This window comes from Cinclus cinclus, chromosome 3 (genome assembly GCF_963662255.1).
Source record: "Cinclus cinclus chromosome 3, bCinCin1.1, whole genome shotgun sequence".
Lineage (NCBI taxonomy): Eukaryota > Metazoa > Chordata > Aves > Passeriformes > Cinclidae > Cinclus > Cinclus cinclus.
Genome location: NC_085048.1, coordinates 112,731,870 through 112,755,411, shown reverse-complemented (window position 1 = coordinate 112,755,411; position 23,542 = coordinate 112,731,870). Strand labels below are relative to the sequence as shown.

At 40.1% G+C, this 23,542-nt stretch overlaps 1 protein-coding gene and 1 long non-coding RNA gene across 3 annotated transcripts in view; one reads left to right on the top strand and one right to left on the bottom strand.

Annotated features, from left to right (window-relative positions):
* PPP3R1 (protein phosphatase 3 regulatory subunit B, alpha) overlaps positions 1-1,666 on the bottom strand; it is a 38,620-nt gene extending 36,954 nt beyond the window's left edge. For both annotated transcript variants that reach the window (XM_062490635.1, XM_062490637.1), the window contains exon 1: positions 1,557-1,666. In XM_062490635.1, coding sequence (XP_062346619.1) covers positions 1,557-1,559 — 3 coding nt within the window. In that variant the 5' untranslated portion in view covers positions 1,560-1,666. The remainder of the gene's footprint in view (positions 1-1,556) is intronic.
* A 26-nt stretch (positions 1,667-1,692) lies between these two features.
* On the top strand, positions 1,693-22,592 carry LOC134042769 (uncharacterized). Its single transcript, XR_009933092.1, has 3 exons — positions 1,693-2,625; positions 6,364-6,559; positions 21,989-22,592. It is a non-coding gene; the product is annotated as an uncharacterized LOC134042769 (long non-coding RNA).
* Positions 22,593-23,542: the final 950 nt, after the last annotated feature.

Below are 23,542 nucleotides of genomic sequence, written 5' to 3'. Positions count from 1 at the left end.
TAAGGTTTATGTATTAAGTTAAAGGTCACTGACATACACATGGACATCGCAGTTCAATAGTATTTCTTTCCTTTTATGTATGTTAGTCTATCTCATCTGACAGGTCTTTGAGAACAAAATTTTCACAGTAGATCCAACTACTGGCAGGATGAGTATAACTGTTGTGTGAAAAATGATCACTGTTCATGATGATCTATACGTTCAAAGTAATTAGCAGTACTGCAACCACGGCATAAGAGACAATAACTTTTTTTAAGCCTTAAATTCATTAACACCTTGTTCTCAAAATATGAACTATTTTTTTCCCCTCACAGTCTTGATGTGCTCCCAACCAAAACCAAGGCTTCATACATTTCAAAGCACTTCTCCAAACGCACATTATTAAACTGTACAGTCAAAACCCAAAACCAGCCTGAGCATGGTGTCTGTCACAACTTTATTTTTTAAAGGAAAGACTGCAATGCCTGCTTTAAAACAAAGGGAAATCCATTTTTGACTTCCAGGCCCTGTGAGGTCTAACGTGCAATATGTTAACCAGCTGGCCTGGCTCTGAAAGTGCTAAAAAAAAAAAAATTAAAAAAAAAAAAAAATAAACTACTTGTATTTCTCCAGCTGTAAAGCCAAAATATTGCCAGATCTTCCTGTAGCCAGGGTACTGGATAATTTAGACTAAAATAAATGTTTATTAAATAAAAAGGGCGTTGATTCCTTGGCAGCGGTGAAAAGCAGGAGACACCCCTAGTGTCGATGTAAAATATTACAGGACTCCATACTGGACTCCGGGTTAACTTTACGGCAGAAAAAGGGAAATTTAAGCCCGTCACGACTGAAAAAGCAGAGCGACTCTCGCTCGCACACACACCCGGACACATCGCCCTCCCGCCACCTCAAAGCCCGAGCACCCCCGGCTATGTCCAGGGTCAGCTTTCCGCCCCAGCCCGGCTAGAGCGCACATTATCCAGCCCACCGGGCTACGTGCATTACAGCTTTCCGGTCCGCACACCGACAGCACAGCGCTGCCGCTGCTGCACCGGGGGCGGGGGGAGAGCCCCGCGGAGCTGCGAAACAGCCCCCGCACGGCAGCGCCGCCGAAATTGCCGGAATTTTGATTGGAAACGTCTCCGGGGGACGATGGTGCCTCCGTGGAACAGACGAGACGCAGCCCGGGCGAGGCGAATCCCCGGACCGCGGAGAGGGCCGGGCGGGGGTGAGGTGAGAGGGTGCCGGGGAAGCGGAGGGCCGAGCCCGACGAGCGCTGCCAAGGCGGTGAAAGGGAGGAGGCGGAGAGCCAGCGGGGTTCCGTGGGCGGCGGAGGAGAGCGGGGGATGCGCCCGCCGCCGGGAATAGCCGGGAACGAAGCCCGGAGAGGCGCTCGCCCGCGGGAGGACGCTGATGGCCCGGGGGCGGGAGGAGCCGGGTCAGGGGCAGGGCAGCGCCGAGGCGGAGCGGCGGTGGGGCCGTGGCGGTGGGGGACCCGGCCCGGTCTGGAATATTCCGGCGGGGCGGGAGCGGGGAGGTGGGAAGAGCTAGGGAGGGAAGCGAGGGAGGGTCCTCACCATGGCGGCGGGTGGGCGTCAGGCGTCTCTCCCGCAGATGAATCCGCCGACCCCGGCCTCGCTGTGCGTTGTCCGGCGTCGCCGCCGCCGTTGCCGCTCCCGGTCCGCTCCCGATCCCGATCCCGTCACTGCGGCAAAGGCTCCGCTGACCCGCGCACGGAGCGAGCGAAGGAGGGAGGGAGGGAGGGAGAGAGAGGGGGGGGGGCACGAGCGACGCTGGCGCGGGGCGGAGGGGGCGGGGCTCTCACATCCGGGTACTCCGCTGAGCCGGGGGGCGGGACCTGGCAGTGACGTCATCTGCGGGGGGAGGTGGCAGCGCAAAATGGCGGCGCGGTGGTTGTGGAGTTGTTGGGGGCGGAAGGGATTTTTTTTTTTTTTTTTGAGATCTTTGAGATCTTTGTCGCTGTAACTTTAACCTTGAAACCTCTAAGCTCCTGAAGCCCTAATCTACATTGCCCAGCGCCAAATCCAGGCGTCTCTTGAACACCTCCAGGGTTAGTGAATCCACCACCTCCCTCAGCAGTCCATTTCGATGTCTGACCACCAGACCAGTGAAGAAACTTTTTTTTTTTTTTTTCCCCCTACTGTCTAATCCCAATCTCCCCTGTCTCATTTTGGGGCTGTTTTCTCAGATCCTCTCACTGCAGGCAGGGTAGAAGAGGCCGGACTCCAGAAGTTGAACCACGAGGTTCCCCCTTCCTCCAGGCTAAACTACCCCAGGTCCCTCAGCCGCTCCTCACAAGTGTATGGGGAGAAGGCGATTTTTGGGGCTGCCAGAAGTCTCCTTTCAGTAGACCTTTTGTGTTGAATGTTAACTACAAAACACAGCTGGTTTTTTTTGTTTGTTTGTTTGTTTGTATTTGCTACTAAACCAGGACTGATTCAGGGTGATGACATACACTTTTTTATTTTATTTTACTTTTCCCCACCTTGTATGATTTGGCAGATGAATATCCGATCATTTTCAGTGCTGGGCCTGGCTAACTGTGACTGTGGAACCACAGTGAAAGGCTTAAAATGCCTTGAAAAGGACTCTAAGGATGCAGATTTCCTGACCTGTACAGCAGATGTAAGTACAAAAATACTCTAATAAACCCAAGGTTTATTGCTACTACAGCTACTGGTGCTAGCAATGGTTGTTTTTGCTCCTTCTGAGCTCTGCCCAGGGAAAGATTACCTCAGGTAAATTGCCAATCATCCTTGTTCTCCCAAACACCTTCTGCCTAGGTTGGTCTCCCTCAGCTATAATCTGTGTATATATTTTTATATACGTAATTATTACATATATATATATGTATGTATATATGTGTGTGTATATATTTTTATGAGCTGTGCTGCTGGAGCCCTTGCTGCTTCGGGTTCCTCGTGTGACTTCTGTGTTCTGCAAAAGGGGGTGGAAAAAAAATCCACACAAGGAGAAAGCTCCGTGCAAGGAGGCATTTAGAAGGGCTCCTTTGAGAGGTGGCTGCTCTCCCTGTGTTCTGGCTGTTACTTTCCTCAGGTTTTTAATGTTGTACTGCAAGAGGCTATCCAGGCTTGAAGCTGCTTGGTAAAGAATCACAGAGTAGTGTTGGAAGGAACCTCCAGAGATCATCTAGTCCAATTCCCATACTTAACAGATTTTTAGGGTATGGTGTTTCAGTACTGTTAATAGTTAATGATACAAAACTAAAGGAATTGTGCAGTGATGAGATAATCCTTAAAACTGTATACATGTATCTTTGTTGTTTCATGCCAGCTTGGTACCCCGTGTAGTCTACAAAATAAAATTACTGAGCTGAATGCAGACTCAGATGAAAGATGTAGTCTCAGTAACCCCTTTGAGGCAAGATTTAGGGCAATGCAACTGCTTGCATAAGTAAGGCTGGCCGTCAGGGATTCTATATATTGTGAAGCTTTAAGTAGGCCAGATGACACCTTTAAAAACCTCTGTAAAGGGTAAAATAAAACAGTTAATAAAGAGGATGTGATTCCACATTTCCTTTGGTGTTTTTACCTTTCTGTCCTTTCTCTGCTAAATGGGTTTATTTTGGAACACCTTGACACAGCACATTCCACTGTAACAAATTAGGTGGTGATGTGAAAATAATAATAATTAGGTATCATTGTGTTAATACTGCCAAAGAGAAGATTCGGTACCATGTTGATGTTGTTTTTCAGGCATTTATTACTTAGCTCACAATAGCTAGACACTTTGCCAGGGAAATGCAAATTAATTCTGCCAAGTTCAAGGTGACTGGTGAGCTAATTCACAGGGGAAGGGAAAACTGCATTAATGCTTTAAAACCAGGCTAATTTTTTAGGACCACAGCTGAGAGCATGAGCTTTCCAGTCTTAAATGGTAATATCCTCTCCCTTCGGATCCTTCTGGAAGGGGAACTGCCTCATCGCTGTTGACCTATTAGTGGGAGTCTGAGCTGATCTAAGATTAGCAAAGGTTACCTTTAGAGTGCATGGAGAAACCTGGAACCTTGAAATTAAATGCACAAATGCTCAGAGGAATGGGAATCTCCTCTAGGGAAGTCTTCTCGGGGACCTACATAAATGAAGGGTGGCTGTGGAATTCAGTAATAGATCAAAAGTTGTTCTGTTCTAGAAGACTTGGAGCAAAGCAGAACAATGCATGTGGAGTTCTTAGAAAGTGTTAATGACTGACGAATGTTCTGTTCCCAAACTGAAATGCAGCAAGGGAGAAGCTTGAGCAGGAAGAACCAAGAGTGGGTCAGGGAGATCGCATACACAAATCTGGCAAAAGTAACTGAGCAAAGGTGGTGGTGGTGAGTGAAACTGAATGGTGGTAATTTGCACCAGAAGGAAACAAAATAAGCACTAAAACGAAAGTGTAAGATTTGAGTTAATAACAGATCAACAAAACAGGCTGGTAAAGAAGCTGGGCCTAGCCGCAGTGGGAGGTTTTACATCAGAAAGTGGTCTGATCCAGAGAAGGAATTTTCTGCCTGTTTTTATTAACAGATACAGATGGTTAGGATGTCTCTTCTTTTGAGGGGAAAAAAATCCTAATTGATAGGATACAGAGGAATAAAATATTCCTAGATTTCACTAAAAGCTAGCATTAAAACTGACTGGCCTCTAGCCAAAAAATAACAACTTGAGATCTCCAAGTGAAAAAGAAATTCTGATGTAAAACAGTCTTGCTACTTGCATCTCTGTCATTCCAGCTGTATCTAGCAGATGTAAATCTGGAGTAAAATCAGATAAATTAAATTGAAGAAGGCTAGAATTTCTACTGAATAATGTAATGAGAGTAAAATAAACAGAAGTGAAGAACATAATAGCTTATTTGTTGCCTTTTTGAGTTCCAAGTAGACAGAGCCAAGAACTTAGGAAAATACTGTTTTAATCTTGTAAAGCAGTTATGTCACTGCTAATAGTTTTGAGCCTCTTGATACAGTACACAGAAGGTCTAGTGCACTTTTAACTCCCTTATTTTGCTTGATTGCTTTTCTTCTATATCTGACTTCTAAAAGAAGTTAAAGATGAAATCTGTGGAAAACCATGACTTGCATTTAACCCTTTGCATTATGTTACCTGTATTTCTGACTAATATTTTTACAAATATTGATGTGTGATTTTTGTTTTTTAAGAGTAAGTTTCAGACATCGTTTTGTCATTTTCTGCTGTTAGTAAAGCTCATCTGCAGCATAATTGCAACCATTCAAACTAAGATAATAACATCATGGAATCATTTGGATTGGAAGGGACCTTTAAGGGCCACTTAGTCCAGCCGTGGGGCCACCTATGTCCACCATAAGCAGGGACATCTCCAACTAGATTAGGTTGTTCAGGGCCTGGTGGAATCTGACTGAATATTCCCAGGGATGGCCCTTCCACCACCCCTCTGGGCCACCTACCCCAGGATTTTACCACTGTAAAAAACATCTGTCTCCATGTAAATGGAAACTGATTCATCTTAACTGATTACAGATAAGTAAATATGTAAACTCTGTTTTGAGAGTACCCATTTGGGATCTTCAGTGTCATTAACCATTATGATCTGGCTTGCACAGTGCTTGACCTGGAAAACAGTTTCCATGCTGCTGCTTATGTGTCTGGGCTCTTGCTCATTTCATAGCATGTTTCTTTGAAGGTGCTGTTTGTGATGCCTTAATTGTCACAGAGTTTTGAGGTTTTTTTTAATATAGCATGTGTCTTCGGTGTCCTGAGCATATCCTTCTTTGTCTTGCCTTGCATTAGTCTTCACATAAGCATTCCTGACTCGCAAACCTTGCTGGATGCAACTTGTAAGAAGCATTCCCCTCTCTGTAACCAAGGGTTAGGGCTGACACGTAATTAAATAATCTTCTGTCCTGACCCTTAGCAGGCTGTAAGCAGCTTTTCCCAGCAAGGCAGGTAAACTCTTGGGACAATGCAATAAAGCTTGAAAATACACTGTTTTTAAGCATGTTTGTGTGTTTGTATGTAGTAGCATTTTATAAAAATCAAGAAGCTCTTATGCTTCTGTAATTCTGTAAAAGGAAGGAAGGAAAGCAACCTTTTATGACCTGGCTTTTAGTTATAGTGGGCAAGGGAAGCAACAGAAGAGGAAGCCTTTTCAGATAGAAGTGAAAACTGTCTTTTCTCAGAATGTTTGAATTCCCCTGTTAGTGCAGGTCCTGAACTCTTAATATTGTAAAACCAATGCACCATATTGATTAATCGTTTCAATTGTAATAAAATAATAAGCAAATCTGAAGGTACAATACTGACTAGAAGTGACAAATGGTTGGAAGGATAATGTGCCTCTCGTTGTACCTGTCTTACTCCTACATCTCTCTTGTTTTTTCAGTTGAAAGAAATCAAAGGGATCCTGTCCTTATTTTCTCACACGTATTTGTGAGAGCATGTATAAAGTACCAAGACTTGGGAGGAAAGGGAGATGATACTTTTCAGATCCAGTAAGACACAGCTGAAAAAACTGATCTAATGAAAGACCAGAAGAATGCTGTGGGGCACAGAAGCTTTGTGAAGCTGTGGCTAATGAGGTGAGTTTTAGTTACCCATTGGTTTATTTTGTGTCACTGTGGGCTGCTGGATTTCAAATTGCTGGAAGAGGTGCAGATGTACAGTTGTCTCTTGCATATGTGCATTTACTGAAACAGTGTTTGCTAATGCTTCTGATCTGTAGATCTGGCTGCCCAAGGTGCTGTGAATTAAATTACCTGATTGTAAGATTATTTCTTTTCAGCTCTTGTTTGTCATTAACAGTCCCCAAGGACTTGAAGCCACAGATTCAAAACCATTACAATAAACTTTTTGTTGTTTTCTTAACTGCATTATGAAAAGTGGCCTTCTGATTTCTGAAATTTACTGCCAGTTCTGGCTGGGACGAACTGCGGATAAAAATGTTTTCTTTGTGCCTGTAATAATCACATTACCAGATAACTCTCTGCCTAAAAACATGGAAACAATTTGCAAGAAAGATTGAGACTGAAAGGTGGCATTTTTCTAGAGACTGCTGTTAGCATAATACTTTCATGTAGTGATCTTGTTTGCCTAGCAGTTTTTAAGAATTCCTGATGGCATCCAGGTGTAGCTGGGGTTGGTGTAATTGGCTGCTTATTTTTTGAAGACATTTGTTCTGGGGAGCTGTTATGGGCTGACTGCTCCAAGACCTTGCAACAAATGGAAGCAAAGTGCTGGAGTACTGTTTGTTTTGTTTTTCTTCACTTACGTGCTTATTTACAAACTTTGCAAAGTTTTACTTATTTTGCTTAATTCTGCTAGAGATACATGTGTATCAGTCTGAGTTGTGAAGTTCTTGTCTTCCTGCAGTAACTGATTAAGGCTGTAGGGACTGGTCTGCACAGGTTGTTAATGAGTTGTTAACGTACGCATCTCCAATACTGTAGGAACAATATCTTGAATTAATGTTTTATTACTGGTCATACATTGGCTGACTGGTTCAGGTTTTGACCAGTGCAAAGTGTGAAGGTGATGACTCAGGCAGTAAGCTAGACCAATGATTTAATGGCAGAACAACAGTCTCAACTGAAACTATGCCAAAAGGTCTTTATTTGTTGATTGTCTTTCTTGTAGCAGAGAGAAAAGTAGGGAACTGCTTTGTTGCTGATCCTCTTAACAGTTTGAGCTGGGGACAAATTTTTAATATCACTTAGTAGTCTCTTTCAAAACTAATCAGCGCACATGTTTCCCTGTGAACTGCCTTTTAGCACGTCAGTTTGTGTTAATTTGTGCAAGGTTCTGTGTCTATTAACCTCATGGAAGACAAAAACAAGGGCATTAACAAATGCTGTCTATGGTGTGATACCTTAACTTGCTTCTAACTTAATTGTGCATTTATTCTACATCTTTTACTGCCACAATCTCTGTGCTCATGTAATCTGTTTTCATTTGCAGTGCAGTCAGCAGTATGAAAAATTAAGTTGTGTGTTAGAGCTTTCAAGGAAAAGATGATGTAACATGATCACATATATTAATGAAAATGTTCAGAGTCCTTTAGCCAAGACTATGAGACCACACTAAGGGAGCCACTTGTGTGTAGAATTCTCTGCTCAGGGCTGCTCTTCCATGCAGGGACTCTTGGGAGTGCAGATTGAGGACTGCATGGTTTGTCATAAAGGGAGTATAACCCCATATGCCAATAAGATATGTTTGCCACAGGATGGGATTTTTTTCTTTCCCAAGGAATTCAGAAGGTGATACTCTTCTCTCAAGGTACAAACCACCTGGCCTGTCAACCGTGCCTGTCTGTCAGTGTTTGAATCATTACTGGATACCACCTTTTTCTTTTTATGGTAGTATTCAGGTATTTTGCACCTGCACTACAGGACTAGAAAATCACCTCAGCTCTTGAGTGGTGTGTGGAAGTTTCAGTAGAAAGCGAAATTACACTCAAGCTGCTGGATGGGGATTCTGTGTTTTGCTCACATAAAGCAGGTCCACATCCTGAATCCCGAGCATTTAGACTTCCTAGGTTTTATGCTTGCTCTTTGCACTTGTAACATAGTGTGGTTACTCAAGGAATCATAAGTAGGTTTAGCTTCCTAGCATCCTCTTTGTACTTAGAGATAGGTAATAGACTGCAGACAACAGACTGCAATGTTTTTGCAGTGTGTGTGTGTGTGTGACTGAAGCTGCTGGGTGGTCTTGCTTTTCACTGAAGTTAGAGAATCTGTTACAGGAATTAAAAATTGGCTGGACTTGCTGTTAATCTGAAGATTTTGAGTGATTTAAGTCTTTGGGCCTTCATCTTGCAGAAGATTGTCTAATTAAAAGGGGATGCACTTGCCAGGGATGGTGTACAGCTTGTTACCCTGGTACAGTCTTAAGTCACGGTGCTTCTGCCTTCAACTTATTTGGCAAAGTACCATCAAGTTTCTGGTGAGGAATGGATTTATAACTTCAGTAGATTTAATATCAGCTTCTGATCCATCATGCTATTTCTGAACCCTCCCACAAGAAAAAAATAGAAATTTTCCTTTTATGAAAGAACCTGCAGTGTTTCCAGAGGAGATTTCAAAAGTCAGAATAAAGACATTTTCTCTTATTTTCCTATCAAAATTCCCCCCAGTTCTGTCTCCCTGCAGACAAAATGTATGCATAATGGCAGTGAGGTTCCTAAGTAAATACCATGAAATTTTGGGTGTCTTAGTCATACAGTGCTGTTTTTCTTTCCTCTGCCAATAGGGAAGAAAACTGCTTTCTGAAAATTGTGCATTTTATTTTGCAGCCTGCTTTGCACACTGAAAACAATTTCAGATTTTGTACTGTAAAGTACACTGCTGGAATTTTGCTGAAGCCCAAACAATTTTCCACTGGATGATAATATCCTTAAATGTAGTGTCCCTAGTTTATGCAGCATGTATTATACAACAAGAGATACTCCAGGCTGTCCTCAGCATGAAATCTAGTTTCAAAAAAACCCACTTCTGTAAGCCTTGTCTGTGGCAGGAACAATAAGACCAGTAATGATTCTAATGCTTTTCAGCTGTTGGGGAGTGCAACAGAACATTTTGTGACTTTGCATCATATGCTTATGGATAAATAACCAAAAAGCATCTTAAGAGAACAACGTCAGAAAAAAAAAAAAATCATGTCGATTAATGGTTATCAGGATAGTGCTAATGAGAAAAAATTGTATTATCTTTTCAACAACTTCAGCTTTGTCTTCCCATTGTGTTGAAGTTGTCATATGACTTAGGCAGATTTAGGAACAGCTGGTAAATTTGCAGAGGGGAGTTAATGCCCAGGAAAGTAAGGTATGCACTTGAACCTCCCAATGCCATGAGACCTTTGCGTGTAAATCTCGGCACTTAAAAAAATATGGAAACTCATTCAGTGTTGTAATGAGCATGTTTCTAATGCTATAACTCCATGGGTTAGAACTGAGAAGGGTTTACTGAAGTGTATCCAGTTCTGCTGGACCCACTGGGACCTAGTGTTCCCAGGGTAAGTGCAGCCTGTGGATGACGCACTACTGCCGTTCTGACAAACCTTCTCAGAGGAATTGCAGTCACTGTCTTTTTCCCCTTATAGCTCACACCAATTTTGGACTAGAAGAAACAGCACTGTAGTGGCTTTTTGGTCAACATAATTTGCAGTTTTCTGTCTGACTTGTGCTCACAGGAGTATTTTGATACCTCCCCAGAGCAATAAGTGTAGGCTGTGACTGGGAAATGTTTATGTTATGTCCCTCTTGCAAAGAGAAACCATTCTGAGCAATGCCATCATAGCACAGTGAGGCAACGTGCTACTTCCCAATTCTGACATCCCTAGCAAAGAATAAACACAGGTTATCAATGCTCTCTTGTGCTGCTGGGTATGACCTCTCCAGCTCTAGCAGTACTTAAACTAAAACCTCAGGAGCAAGCAGCTGAAAGCTTTCATTCTCTGTGTGTGCATGCTGTAATGGTACTCTGGGATGGAAAGGACTAATTAATGCCTGAATACCAGGGAATACATACCCAGTCTTTTGCTGATCAAATGCAGCTGCAGTTAGCACTGGGTTTTTTAAGGTTTAAGGTTGGGGAAGAGAGAAGGGATGCTGTTAAGGTGAAGGGGTAATCTGTAATCCTCTTGGTGGTGAAACCCAGTCTGCCTCTCCTGATCAGGTCATTCTGTATAGGCAGCACACCAGATATGCCCACATCTGGTACAGTGAGAGAATTTCTTGGGCATGTATGAAGGATTCCACTTTTTCTCATGCATGTAAATGAAGATCTACATTTAATGTTGAACAACCTGCAGCCTTCTTGTGTGGGCTGTTAGCTTTTTTTAAAGCACTGCTGTTCTGAGTGCGATCAATAGAGCATATTTTAGATTAATTCTTCAGGGAAATAATTTTAAGTTTAACCTGGTTTTCAACACTCAAAATCCTTTGGATATACTCTAAAGCTGTTGCAAACTCTGGGAGGTAAGAGCCTTTGAAATAGCTGTGTGGAATAAGTAGTGTTTTAAAAACAAACCAAAAAACTTCCCCAGATGTGAGCTGTTACTCTCAGAGCCTTCCAGTTCCTGCAAATCTGAGTGACCCTGCAAACAGACTTTTTAAAGAGGAAATGTTGCTACAAGATCAAGGTCCCTGAATGTGCTAAAAAAGAGCAGTGAACATCTAAAGCTTGTGGTATTAAGATAAAAAACATCCATCATTGAAACAGTCAGGACTCCCCTTGTAAGAGTATATCTTGTTTTTGCAGTGTTCAATTATGCATCTAGTTTGTATAATCATTAAGGAAGAACTAGCCTCACAGTCTAAATCCTTTAGTTTATTGGTATTTTGGTAACAGACTATATATTTTACTACTCAAATGGTTAATTTGTTAGTGTTGATGGTTCTCTTGTTCTGAACATGCAGGAATTCATTCTGACTGAATGCATAAATGTGTAGAGATGTATGTTGTAGAATATGATGAAAGTTTAAAGTACTCAGCTCTTGGCATCATAGTAACCAGTTTAAGTATTTGCTCAAGATCTACATTCATGAGTAGCCAGCTTTGAGGCTTCTCCTGCGTGTCTCATGATATTGGGATACTTATATATTTGAGAGATTTTGGACTGGTGTAACTCTGCAGATAACTTAGAGTCGAGATATAAAACCAGTTTCCCATGAATTTCACTGTGAGTGAGTCTAGTTTCGCTGAGCTGGAAGCATGCTGCGAGTGAAAAGCTGTTGCTGTGGGCAGCCCCTCTTGCTCCCTCCCTTTGAGCTAATCTGTAGGCTCTCCTTAATTGTCCCCAGGTGGTGTGTGATCTGTTCAGGAATCACACCTTGGTCAAATGTGTCCTCAACTGTGGTAAAGTGCTCTGGCCTACTGCTGTTGTGATGAAGACCAGAAAACAGGTCCAGACATTGTTATCTGCACAAGGTTTAGCTTGCACCCTGTTGTTTCTCTTCTCGTTTATGGGATCACTATGTACTTGAGTATTAAGTTTCTTGTGGGGCTTGGGATGCCAAATCTTGATCATGACCACAGTGATAATCCTGATGTCTAAGGCAAATGTTCTAGAGCACATGCTTTTCTGGATGTCATTTTGTGTCACCTCCACTAATACTCAGTTTACACCAGTGAGCTGAAATAGAGGATTTTTAACAACAGATTTGTCATTGACTTTCTATGTGACCTTACACAGTAAGTGTATCAGATAGACATGTGGACTTTTGAACTCTCTTGAAATGTCGTCTTTGAAATTCAGTTGCAGGAGGATTCAGAACTTCTTATACAAATGTGTAGTGTATTTATATGTCCATTGTTATTTATGTAGTATAATCCATATTTAACTTACTGAAAATTACATTATATTAAATATGGTAAATTCAACCTTGTTGGACATATCCAGCCTACATGCCTTTTTTGTAGAGGAAAAAATGGAAAGAACAGAAGTATCCTTAATGACTTATAAAGGTTTTAAAATGCAATGTCAGCCATGTTAGATACACTTTTGTATCTGCATAGAAGAGATAAACAGCAGCCTAAGTTGACAGTTGTTCTAGTAAAGGTATTCAGCTAAACTCTACTGTCTTTACTATTTTATGTTTAAATGAAAACAAGATCCCTAAGACTGTGTACCATAAGAGTTAGAAACAACTCAAAATACTAAAGGTATTGATTAAAAAAAACCCCACTTTGAAATTTCTTTGCTGCATAATAGTCAATTTATCTGGCTCCTAGCACAACCAGTAGTTCTAGTGTCTGTGTTTGGGGTTGTCTGGTTCCTTGCTATGGATTATTTTATAAATGTAAATTACTGTTATGTGGATTAAAAGTAACACATGTTTCTAATGATAAAAGGACATTTAGTTTGACTTGATTATCTAGCTACTGCCTTTTGCAATAACATACTGCTTCCTGCAGCTAAACATTCAGTTGAAACAAAGACAGCTTATAGAAGTATTTAACTGTTTATCCCTTAAAATTCCCTTGACAGAAGATACTAAAGCTGTAAACCTTGGTGTTTGAGAAGGTATTTTAAAATATAGAGGGTTTCTGAAGGGATAATCAGATTCTAAGCAGAGTTTCTTCCCTCAAATACCTGCATTGTCTTCAGTTATAAATTTGCATGCAAACTGGAGGAAGGCATTTGGCCTATTCTTAGAGCAAGTCAAAATTACATTCTGTTTCTTCATGATCAGCTGTACATCTTCCCTTTATATCTTGTGTGTCAACAAGTGCAGGGCATTCGTCTAGTTTGAAAGACAGGTGTCTGCTAAGAAAGGCAGGAGCCCCTCTTGAAATGGAAAATGTAAATCCCTTCCCTCCAAATTATTATAATTTTGAAATTAAAGGGCTCTTAGGCAAAGATATGGGAATAGGAATAACAGTTCTTTACTAGGAAAAATTAAAATAGAAATACAGTGTTATAAAGACCCAAGACACTGACAGAGTCAGAATACAACCTGACACACTGTCAGTCACTCAGGGTGTTGGTAGCAGTGCCATTAAACAGTGGCTGCATCCTCCTGCAGTGACACGAGTGGTTCTGTTGAAGCAGTGCTCCTGGAGAAGGGTGCCTTCTCCTTGCCAAAGCCCAGTGATGATGTGAAAAGGTCCAGTTTTCCTCTGGAATCCAGTGGAAAAAGACTGCCTTGGTGTTCCAAATCTCAGTCTTTTTCTAGGTAGGAAAGGCTTGGCTCTATCCCCCTGGGTGGAGGATCTCCCAATGGGATGATGTAATTTTATCAGCCACTCAGTGGGACTCAAAGGCCCATTAACAGAAGATATCTTCCTGGAGGAATGATGGGTTGTAGAAAAGATGAAAATACTGCCCCACCTGATGGCCCGTTTAACAGATGGCCCATTAGCAGAGACTATCTCCCACGGAGTGAAGGATCACTGCCCCACCTGGTTTCAACAGATGGTGATATAATACATACTTCTGGTCACAGCCTGTATTGAAACCTAAAACAACACTGAAGAAGCTTTGTCTTGCATGAACTTACAGCCTACATGTAAAGGATAACTAGATGTTATTCTGTGAGTTTATTAGGGTTAGGAAGTCGCTATTCCTTACCAGTAGGTTGTAGTTTGTGGGTAGATAGCAGGTGTGTGCATTGGCTCCTGCCATGCTGCAGGAAAAGGGAATACAGCCTTGGTTTTGCCCTTACTGGAAATTTGTCACATAACATCTGCTTGTATGAACCTGCATGTGTCTGCTTCCTAACCCAGTTCTTAAATTATCCCTGTTAGCTTAAACACTTCATGTAGCTAAAGTTTTTCTAAAGTTTATTTATCAAGCAGTTGGGCTGGGGAGCGAATACACGTGTAGTTATGTTGACAGTCTGGAAAATTAATAAACATTTCAAAGAGAAGAGCTGTATTAGGTGGCTGGAACTAGAAGCCTCTTTAGTTGACCACTCTCACCAGAACACCATTTCTAGCCACCAGTCAGTCCTTGATGCCCCATGGGTGGATAAAACTTGATTGTATTATCACACTTGAGACCAGGACTGGATGTGGGTCAGGCTGAGAGAGGAGTGTAGTGCATGTGGATAGGCAAGAGCTGGCAACAGATCATAGGTATCAACAGGTATCACAGTGGGAAGAGGAGACAGCTCATCAGCTGGCAATGTTTCTATTGCATTTTGTCAATTATTTGTTTTTCTTCACGGGAGAACTCAGTGTTTGGTTAAGTTTTGTTGTCAGGTTTTATAGTTATTGATCCTAGGAAATAATCTTTTCTACTCTGAACTTGGTATTCCTTTAATTTAAGGCCATTTAATATCATAAGTAATATGATTAGTGCTCACATTTCATATTTTAGGACTGTATCTTCTTAGTAAAAAAAAAAAAAACAAGTTACACGTAAATATTGGGGCAAAGAGCTCCCCAAAACCCTGAGCAGAAGATTCATCCTTGTGGCAGATGGTTCTACAGTAACTGCTGATTCATTGTCTTTTGAAACAGGAAGTAAGATACTCCTGAGTTTATGCACTAAGCATTCTGGCTAAAGTAACTTGTTCATATCAGCATATTTCTTTTGCAGTAAGCTTAGAGTTAGAAAATACTGCTTGTAATTTACAAGTAGGCTTGACTTAATTTAGTGATTGCACAGGACTCATGCATTAGTTTTTTCATTCAGGAAGTATTTATAGGTTTTGTTAAACAAGAGGATAGTTTTATAAAGCTAGCCTGTTTTTCTTAAGCAAAACCATAAAATGTTTAAAACCAAGCATTAGCTTATTTTGTTGGGCGTTTGCAGCATAGATATCAGAAGAGATGGGTTTCTCATTGACTAATTTTTCTTGTCTTTTTTTTTATTCTTGCTATAGAATTAAATTATCATTAACTTGTAGATGAATCGTAGTGATTCTTAAGCTTTAAATTTTTAGTTTTTTTACATCTATTTAATTAAAAAAATAGGAGTAGCTGCCTGTGAGAAGGACTACTGCTTTCTTGAAGGGATAATTGAACTAATTATATATAAACATTTATTCCATGCTTATCACCATAGTAACTGAGGCCTCAAGTCAGTCAGTGTGCTTTGCTGAGCAGGGTTGCAAATGCTGTACTGAGCCAAGGCCTGAAGTTCTGTATGAAAATACAGTTTCACATTTCGTTGAGGCACAGCAAATCCCCGCTGCACCTTTCTGACCTTGTGCCATTATTTGTATTCCCAGGGCTGCAAGCATGGCAGAAACCTGGGATTTAGTGTGTCTGAAAATTAACCTCCCTGAAAATTAGTGTGCACCAAATTATCCTTCTGATCTGCTCAAGCATGTGATTGTGCAGCCACTAGTGAGGCACTGGGCAGAGTCAGGAACGTGTGATTGTGATAAGTGTGGAGAGACAGCTACAAATTAAGCTGACAACAAAGCTGCTCTGGAAGCCACTTGTTTAGGGCCTGACTATGCTGTAGCTGAAATTGTTGAAAAATTGTTGGGTTGGGAATTAAGCCAGTTTAAGTGAGGAAACTATCTAACCAATATTAATTTTGAATTGCTTTTTGTGACTTTGGAAGTATATCCCTGAGCCAAGTATCCACTTGGTGCTGTTTTGAGAACGGACAATGCTATCGGGATTGACTTTTTCCCATATGCTGACCTCTGACAACTGGCCACCGAGTTTGATCAGTGTTCACTTCAGAGATTCTGTTGCAATTAACCTAATTGCATCTCTTTATTTGCATCTTCTTTTTATCTGTACCTAGAAAATTGCCGCCAGAGAAACCTCATCTTTGTACTTCAGCTTTCATTTTGACAGCAGCAAGGGTAGCACTAGCTATTTCTGTAGCCTGTTTGTAAGTAAATCTCAGATGTATTCATGTTTCATCTGCTCCCTCTATCTTATAAAACATTGCAATAGTACGTGTTTTATAACTACAAAGCTTTAGAATCTCAGACTCTGAAACTCAGACTTTAAAACACTTATCCTAGAAACTTGATTAAGGCTTTTAATTTTTATCTGCTGCATTAACTAGGCCATCATTTTGAGCCTTTAAAGTTACACTGCCATTTTCTTTTCCAGTGCAGTTTAGATCATCACTTCACCATCCAAGGTCCTGATCCCATGGGGATTTGCACACTTGTTTAACAATGCATGTTTCAAACAATAGGACTGATTTATTACTCTTCATTTACTGTTACCTGATTTGAAGACAAATATTGAGGCTTCAGCATTAATTCTGCAGTATTTGCAAACAGAGAAATGATTTGCAGGTATAGCACAACACGGCAGTTAATCATACTTGCAAACTGCAGTGTGAAGTGTGATATTGTATAGCCATTTATAGCCTGAGTTTTTAAGAGCTGTAGCTCTGCTTTTGGCTTGGCTAACTTCCATGGCTGTTGTAGATTACATTTGCAATCAAGTTGTTGCCAAACTTCCACTCAGTGTTAAGGTCATGTTTACTACTGCGCAGCTGCATAGTGAAGAGTTGCAGTAAAAGCAAAATAAACTTAAGACTATTTGAGAAGCAGCTCTCTATGGGATTCGAGAGCAAGTGGATGTTGGACAAAAGCTCAAATTGATGGTAGACAAAAGCAGAATATTTTTGGCAGCATTTAAATTTTACTGTTTCATTATAGCTGGTGTGTTCTCGACTGCAGCTCTAATAAAAACAACTTGTGCATGTTCTGAGTACTGTTTAAAAAGAACACAGATGTAAGAAAACTGGAGTCTGCAGCACTCCTTATGTGGTGTTGGAATGGTGCAAGGTTTTCATCTCTTAGCCAGAGTGAGGAGCCTCCTCATGCACATTAAATTTTTGGCACTGCTCATGAAAAGAATGCTGTTGGAACACTTGAGGACCTGTTATTTTTCCAGGGAATGGCTACAAAGGCTAAATGTGGTCATGCCAGATGAAGGTTAAAGTATACTACAAATAAGCTGCAGTGGAGCTTCTGTTATGACTTAAGTGTTCTGGATAACTGTTCTGGACATCCCCCTTTTTTGTTTTAAAATCTCATAGATCGATGCATTTTTACTGTTTGAATGCCAGTTACACTATGAGCTTAAAAAACCCCAAAACCTTCAAGTCATGGCTGGGGAAGGACTGTTCCTGCCACTGACATTTTGACAAGCCTTTTTTAGCTAGCTTTAAGTAATGAGGTGTATGCAGTGATGATCAGCGGCATTTGACGAGCAAATTTCTCCACAATACCAAGTTTTCTGTGTGAAAACAGACCACAGAGCAGAGGAGAAGGATTTTTGTATTATCCTTACATGAGGAGAGAGATAGGTTTATATCTTTTGTTAAACACCAAAAATCCATAGAGGACCAACATCTTATTGTCCCACTTGTATAAAAGCTTCAGCTAGAATTCTCAATTTTTTAAAGACCAGTCAACCAAATATAGAGTACTACTGTGCAGAAAACCAAATTTCTTTATTTCCAGTACTAGAAACTTTTTTTTTTCCTGAAAAGTTGATTTTGAAACTGGTATTTGGGGTATGATCATACTAGCTTTGTGAGGTATTGAAAATACACGTTCAGAAGTCCACAGAGCACTATTAGAATTGGTGATGTAATTGAGTTTTGGCCTGACTCATTACAGGTTGTGTGCTTTCAAATCTCAGTGAACCTGGGTGGGGTCTGAAACATTTTTCTCACACCTGGAGTCAGTTCTTTTTTTTCTACTGTCTATTTTTGCTGATCTGTTTTGGTTTTAGTATTAGTTCTCTTTATAGACATGATGAGAACTAATTTGAAATAATTCTCATTGTGGTGGGTTTACCCTGGCTGAACACCAAAGTTCTATCACAGTCCTCCTCAACTGGACAGGGGAGAGAAAAATATAACCAAAGGCTCATAGGTTGAGATAAGGGCAGAAAGAGATCACTCACCAGTTACTGCCATGGGGGAAAAGACTCAACTTGGGGAAACCAATTTAATTTATTTGCAATTAAATCAGAGTAGGATGATGAGAAATAAAATCTTAAAACACCTTCCTACACACACTGTCTTTTTCCAGGCTTAACTTCACTCACAAATTCCTAAGATGCAGGCTCTTTTGCAGTCTCCTGCTCTTATTTGTTGTACTCCAAGTATTGAAAGTAAGAACACTTTTGTGTCCATTGCTATTTCACAGATACAAATTACTCAGAAATGGCAGTGCATCACCTAGACTGTTGTAAGTCTCTTTTACCTTAAGGAAAGCCATTTTGGATTGTAAAACTTAAAATTATTTAATGACTTCAGTAAAGCTGAATGTATGTTGCAGTAATATCCAGGATGATATGAGTATTTCATATTCCATGGAAGGGAGCTTCCAAAAACAATGTGTTGACTTTGTTTCTGAGCTGGAGGCACTGTAGTTGCCCAAGTTCAGGTTTCACCTTCAGAGAAATCTAACTGAAGCAGAAGAGTCATCATAACTGCTCTGCTTTTCTGTGCTTGCTTCTTGTATTTGTTTTGCCAGGCACTCATGTCCTCTGGAGACTGTGGTTCAGCTCTCCAGTCAAAATCCTGATATACCTCCTATGCAAGAGTAGCACAAAAAGAAACCATATTGGGATAAAAGATCTGGGACCCGTTAATGCTCAGGTTTAATTAGTTATGTAGTTTAGGAAGGATTGTACCTTACAGTTTATTTTCACTAATTTGGAATAAGAAAGGGTTGAGGCAAATAAAACCTTAGAGAGCCAAATTATTATTTTAACCCCTCGTCTTGTTAGGAAGTAATACTTTGAATGAAAAAAAGAAATCACACTTGATGTTTATCACTTGCATCTATGAGCCATAGTGATTTTACAGGTGTGATAGAGGTAAGCAGTTTATATAATGTTACTTAGTTATATACAGTCTTAGTTATTAAATGCTACTTACATAGCTCTTTAAATCAAAACAGGTTTTTGCAAAAAAAAAAAAAAAATTACAAAATTTCTGCCTTCTAGATCAAACAAATTAAGCATCCCAAAATTCCAGTTAACTCTTTATGTGTATATATTCCATTTTCACTAGATATGCTTGAAAATGAAAACATTTTTTTGGTTAGGGCTTTAGTTGGCATATGTTTTTCCTGTCTTTATTTGAAAAGTAATTTTTGAAGGATCTTTAGTATAAGGTAATGCTTTTAATAACAAGAGACAGTTTTCCTTCTCCAGAATGCTCCAAAATTTTTCTGTTTCTTGCAGCTTCTAATGTTCTTTTTTCTTTCAAGTCAAGTAAAGTAGGTAGATGCTTAGCAACTCTGAAATTCAAACTATATATCTTGGTATCTAGCTTTGGCTAAAACATTGTGGATCAATTTATAATATTGAAACTGAAGTGAAACCAAGTAGTTCTTGTTTCCCACACAAGTTCTACTTAGCTACCTTATATTGTGTCCTTTACCTTTTTATCTTAAAGCTGGCTCCAGCATTTTGTGTTTCTCAGTTGCAGTTTCAAGTTGTAAAACAGTGATTGTTTTCAGAATCTTTAAAAACTCCACCATTACTTTTCAAATGCAGCAAAAAAAAAAAAGCAAAAAAAAAAAATCAAAACCCCCTACTTACAGAAATAAAACAGAAGTCATAGAATGAATGTAATTATAGACATGATGTTGTTTTAAGTGACTCACAGTCATACTGGGAAACTTGATGTCAAGTTCACTTGAAGTCCTTGCACATGCAGTAAGTCAAGTGAGTGCTGATAAGCAGTGTCCTTCAGTAAAGATTTTTTACTGGACCTAAGGAGATTTTCCAAGATGATCTTGGCTACATTTCAAAATGTATCACCGAGGATGTTTTTTAATCTGCTTTCTATGTCCAGGCTTTACCTGTGTTCACTCTGAACTTTGAAAAGACTCTTTGGACATTTCATTGTATGAAACATCAGCAACAGATGTAATTACAGTATAAAAAAAGGGACTGCTGAGGTGGCTTTACTCAGCTGTCCCTTTTCCCTCTGGGACTTATTAATGTTAAACAAACAAGATTCTGGTTGCCTTGCAGTCTTTTTTCAACCCATGCTATCTGGCCTGTATTGTTTAATTGTTTTTATTGTTTTTGTTGTTGTTTTTTTGGAGGTTTTTTGTTTGTTTTTTTGTTTTGGTTTGTGTTTTGGTTTTTTCTTTTTTTAGATTTACATTTACCATATAGCATGATAATTTTGCTGGGTTAATTACTTGTGAGTAGGAAAAGTTTTATTCTGAAAAATTACCCCGAGCATAGAATGTGATCTGATGTGGTCTGGAGATTGCAGATATTTTAGATAAGGCTTTGATTAATAAAAATTTAACACTACAAAGTTCTCAATCAGAGCTGGCTTTTCTGATTCGACATTTCGCCTTCTGTGAAGCTTCTGTGGCTTGAAGCTGAATCTCTTTTTACAAGGTGTTGATTATGTGTAAGCCAAAACACAGCCTGGATGATAGCACCATAGTTGGCTTTGAAACAGTAGCAAGGATTTGAACCCAGGGAAGATTTGTGATATTTTTTCCACTTATGACTTTAATAGGAGGAAGGGGTTCTGAGGAGCATGGAAGACCTTTGGAGCAGAAGTTATGTTTTGTCTAATCCTTTCTACCTCATTTTGCTCCACGGGGCTTTGATCTGGGATCAGATCTGTGTGTACAGATCTGTGTGTATATATATATAGCAATTGCTTGTTCATGGCAGAATAGTTTCTTTAAGTTCCTGCAAACCTGGAAACAGGGTGTCTAGTTCTCTGAGTGTGCAAATCCATAATACACCCTTCAACAGAAAATGATGCCCAGGCTTATTTCCTATCACATGCAAAATATGTTTCCCCTGATATTTTGAAGTCACTACTACAACAGGCCTCAAGGACTCCTTGTCCCCTTTGTGTGCATGTTATTCCCACTGTCAATGACAGGAGTTAGCTATACACATCAGGAGTTGGATTTACCCATTGGACTAAACTTGGACAGCAGGGAGTATGAAATTCTCCCTTCTCTAAAACTGGACAGTTTAAGCACCACTCTTACCTCTGCATTTTGTGATTTTTTTTTTTTTCCCCCTAAGGAAAAAGTTATGGAAATAGCAGCTGGGAAATGTGATGATAGCACAGTGTTACCTTGATGGAAATTGCAGCTCAGAGCTGTAGGTCAAGTGTGGCATGGAATCTTGAATGATGGAAGGGAGCTGTTTTTCTGGAAAAAGTAGCCATTAAGGTTGATCCTGGTAAAAGCTGTCACTTACTGGTTTAATAAATAGTTGACCAAAGAGAGGATTCCTTCTTTTTGTGTTATATAAGATATATTTTCAAGTATTCAAATATTACGTTCAGTTGTTAGGCCAGATGTTAAATTCTCCATATTATTGCAATGTAGTGTTCCTCTTCTCCTACTATCTGGATAACCTTTAGCCACATAAGTCATATTTATATACATCAGAGATATCTGGACATAAATGGTGTTGAACTTGATGTGCTCAGGTGTTTCCACTGTATAAGTAATTGCATTAAGGGATAGTAATAGTGTGACAGTGTGAAATAAGGGTGCAAGAATGGTTTAGCTTATAAATTCTTGATTATTCACTTTATGGGCTTCTTTTTCTTTTTTTTTTTTTTCCCAGCTTTTGAATCTTTGGTAATCTTGGGTGGAAGTTGTCAGGCGTGGGGCACTCCAGCATGTTTAGAGCTCCTACACATTTCCAAATTGAGAACTGCGAGAGAGTGTCATCTTAGCAAGAGAAAAGCTCCCTCCTGTGGAAGAGATGAACCTCTGCTGTGACAAGGAGCAACCGTAAGGGCGTCACACCGTGATTTTAAATTAGTGGGAAAAAGGATTACAAGCACTGTGTGACTTGGCAAATACTGGAATGCAAGACCCTACTCCCTGTTACTTTTTTCTCGAAGTGAATTTTTCATATTTAGTATGACTTATTTCTGTAATTGTATCTCAGTTATAACTGTTTGGTGTACGTAAGTAAAACTGGATTGTTTAAATAGTATAATGTGACCACAGTGGACTCTATAGTGTTAAAGGGATCTAAAGCAACTTATTTTTACAGTTTTTTGCTTTCTGTAGCTCTTTGCTGAAAAAGCTTAGTATTTTGGACATTTCTCTGAATTCGAGTTTGTAGAGCTTACTTTAAAAAAAAATCTTTTTCCTCTTTTTAAAAAGTTTGATAATCTGTATATCTTGGAGATTTGTATTAAAATTATTTTGAATCTTGCTGTGATTGGTGGTCCTTGGTAGAAGGCTCTGCTGAGCTCAAAGCCCTGTGTGACTTGGAAAATAAATGTGCACAGAAAGCATAAAGATAAAATTGTCATGGAGGGGCTGGAACTAGAACTTGATATCAAGTTCCTGCTAGAAACAATATTTTTACCTTTGAGCTGAATATGATTCATGCTTGTGATCTGAAGGTGGAAGGCTCTAGCTGATTAGCAGATTAACAAAACCCTGAGGCATTTACTTCCATAAATGCTAATGTTATTCCCCTGAGAATGAAGCACTTTTGGGGAGGGGGCAGATGAATCTTTAGTATTACAGTGGAGTTCTAATTTTACCAATTCCAGTTCATTGCCAACTAAAGAGGACTGAGACAGATCTCTGACTCACTGCAAAATAATGCTATGTTGAGACTGGGTATTGGGATTCTGTCCATTTGCCAAATGGCAAGTTGTCATCTTATTCAGAGCTAGCTGGGTTCTGCCTTGTGGCACACAGCACCATAATTTTGGTTACAAAAGCATGAGATTAGCAATCTGTGTAATGGTGAAGTGAGATTTGGTTCTCTCTTTAGAAATGTTTTGGTGTACCTGCTTATTTTGGGGGTTTGGAGTCATCTTTGAAGTAGGGAATGGTTGCTCTGTTAAGGTAGTATTATCCTCATTTCTGAGAACTGTGAAGGTGTTATAGTTTGGGTGAACAGTCCTAATGATTGTGCATATCAAAAAATTCAAGCTCCAAAACTTTAGGCAAGCAGAAATTCTCGGGAGGCTGCATGCAACAAAGGTTCAAATCAGGGTCATGAGAGATGTTGGCAGAAGTGCCTTATCAGTGAGGCTCAGAGCTGTGTGAGCTCCCTTGGACCTCTGTGATCTTCTGCTGCTGCTATTCAGGTGCCAGTTTGGTTTAAAAGAAAATCAACAATAGCTGAGGGGAGTCCCTTTTGCATATA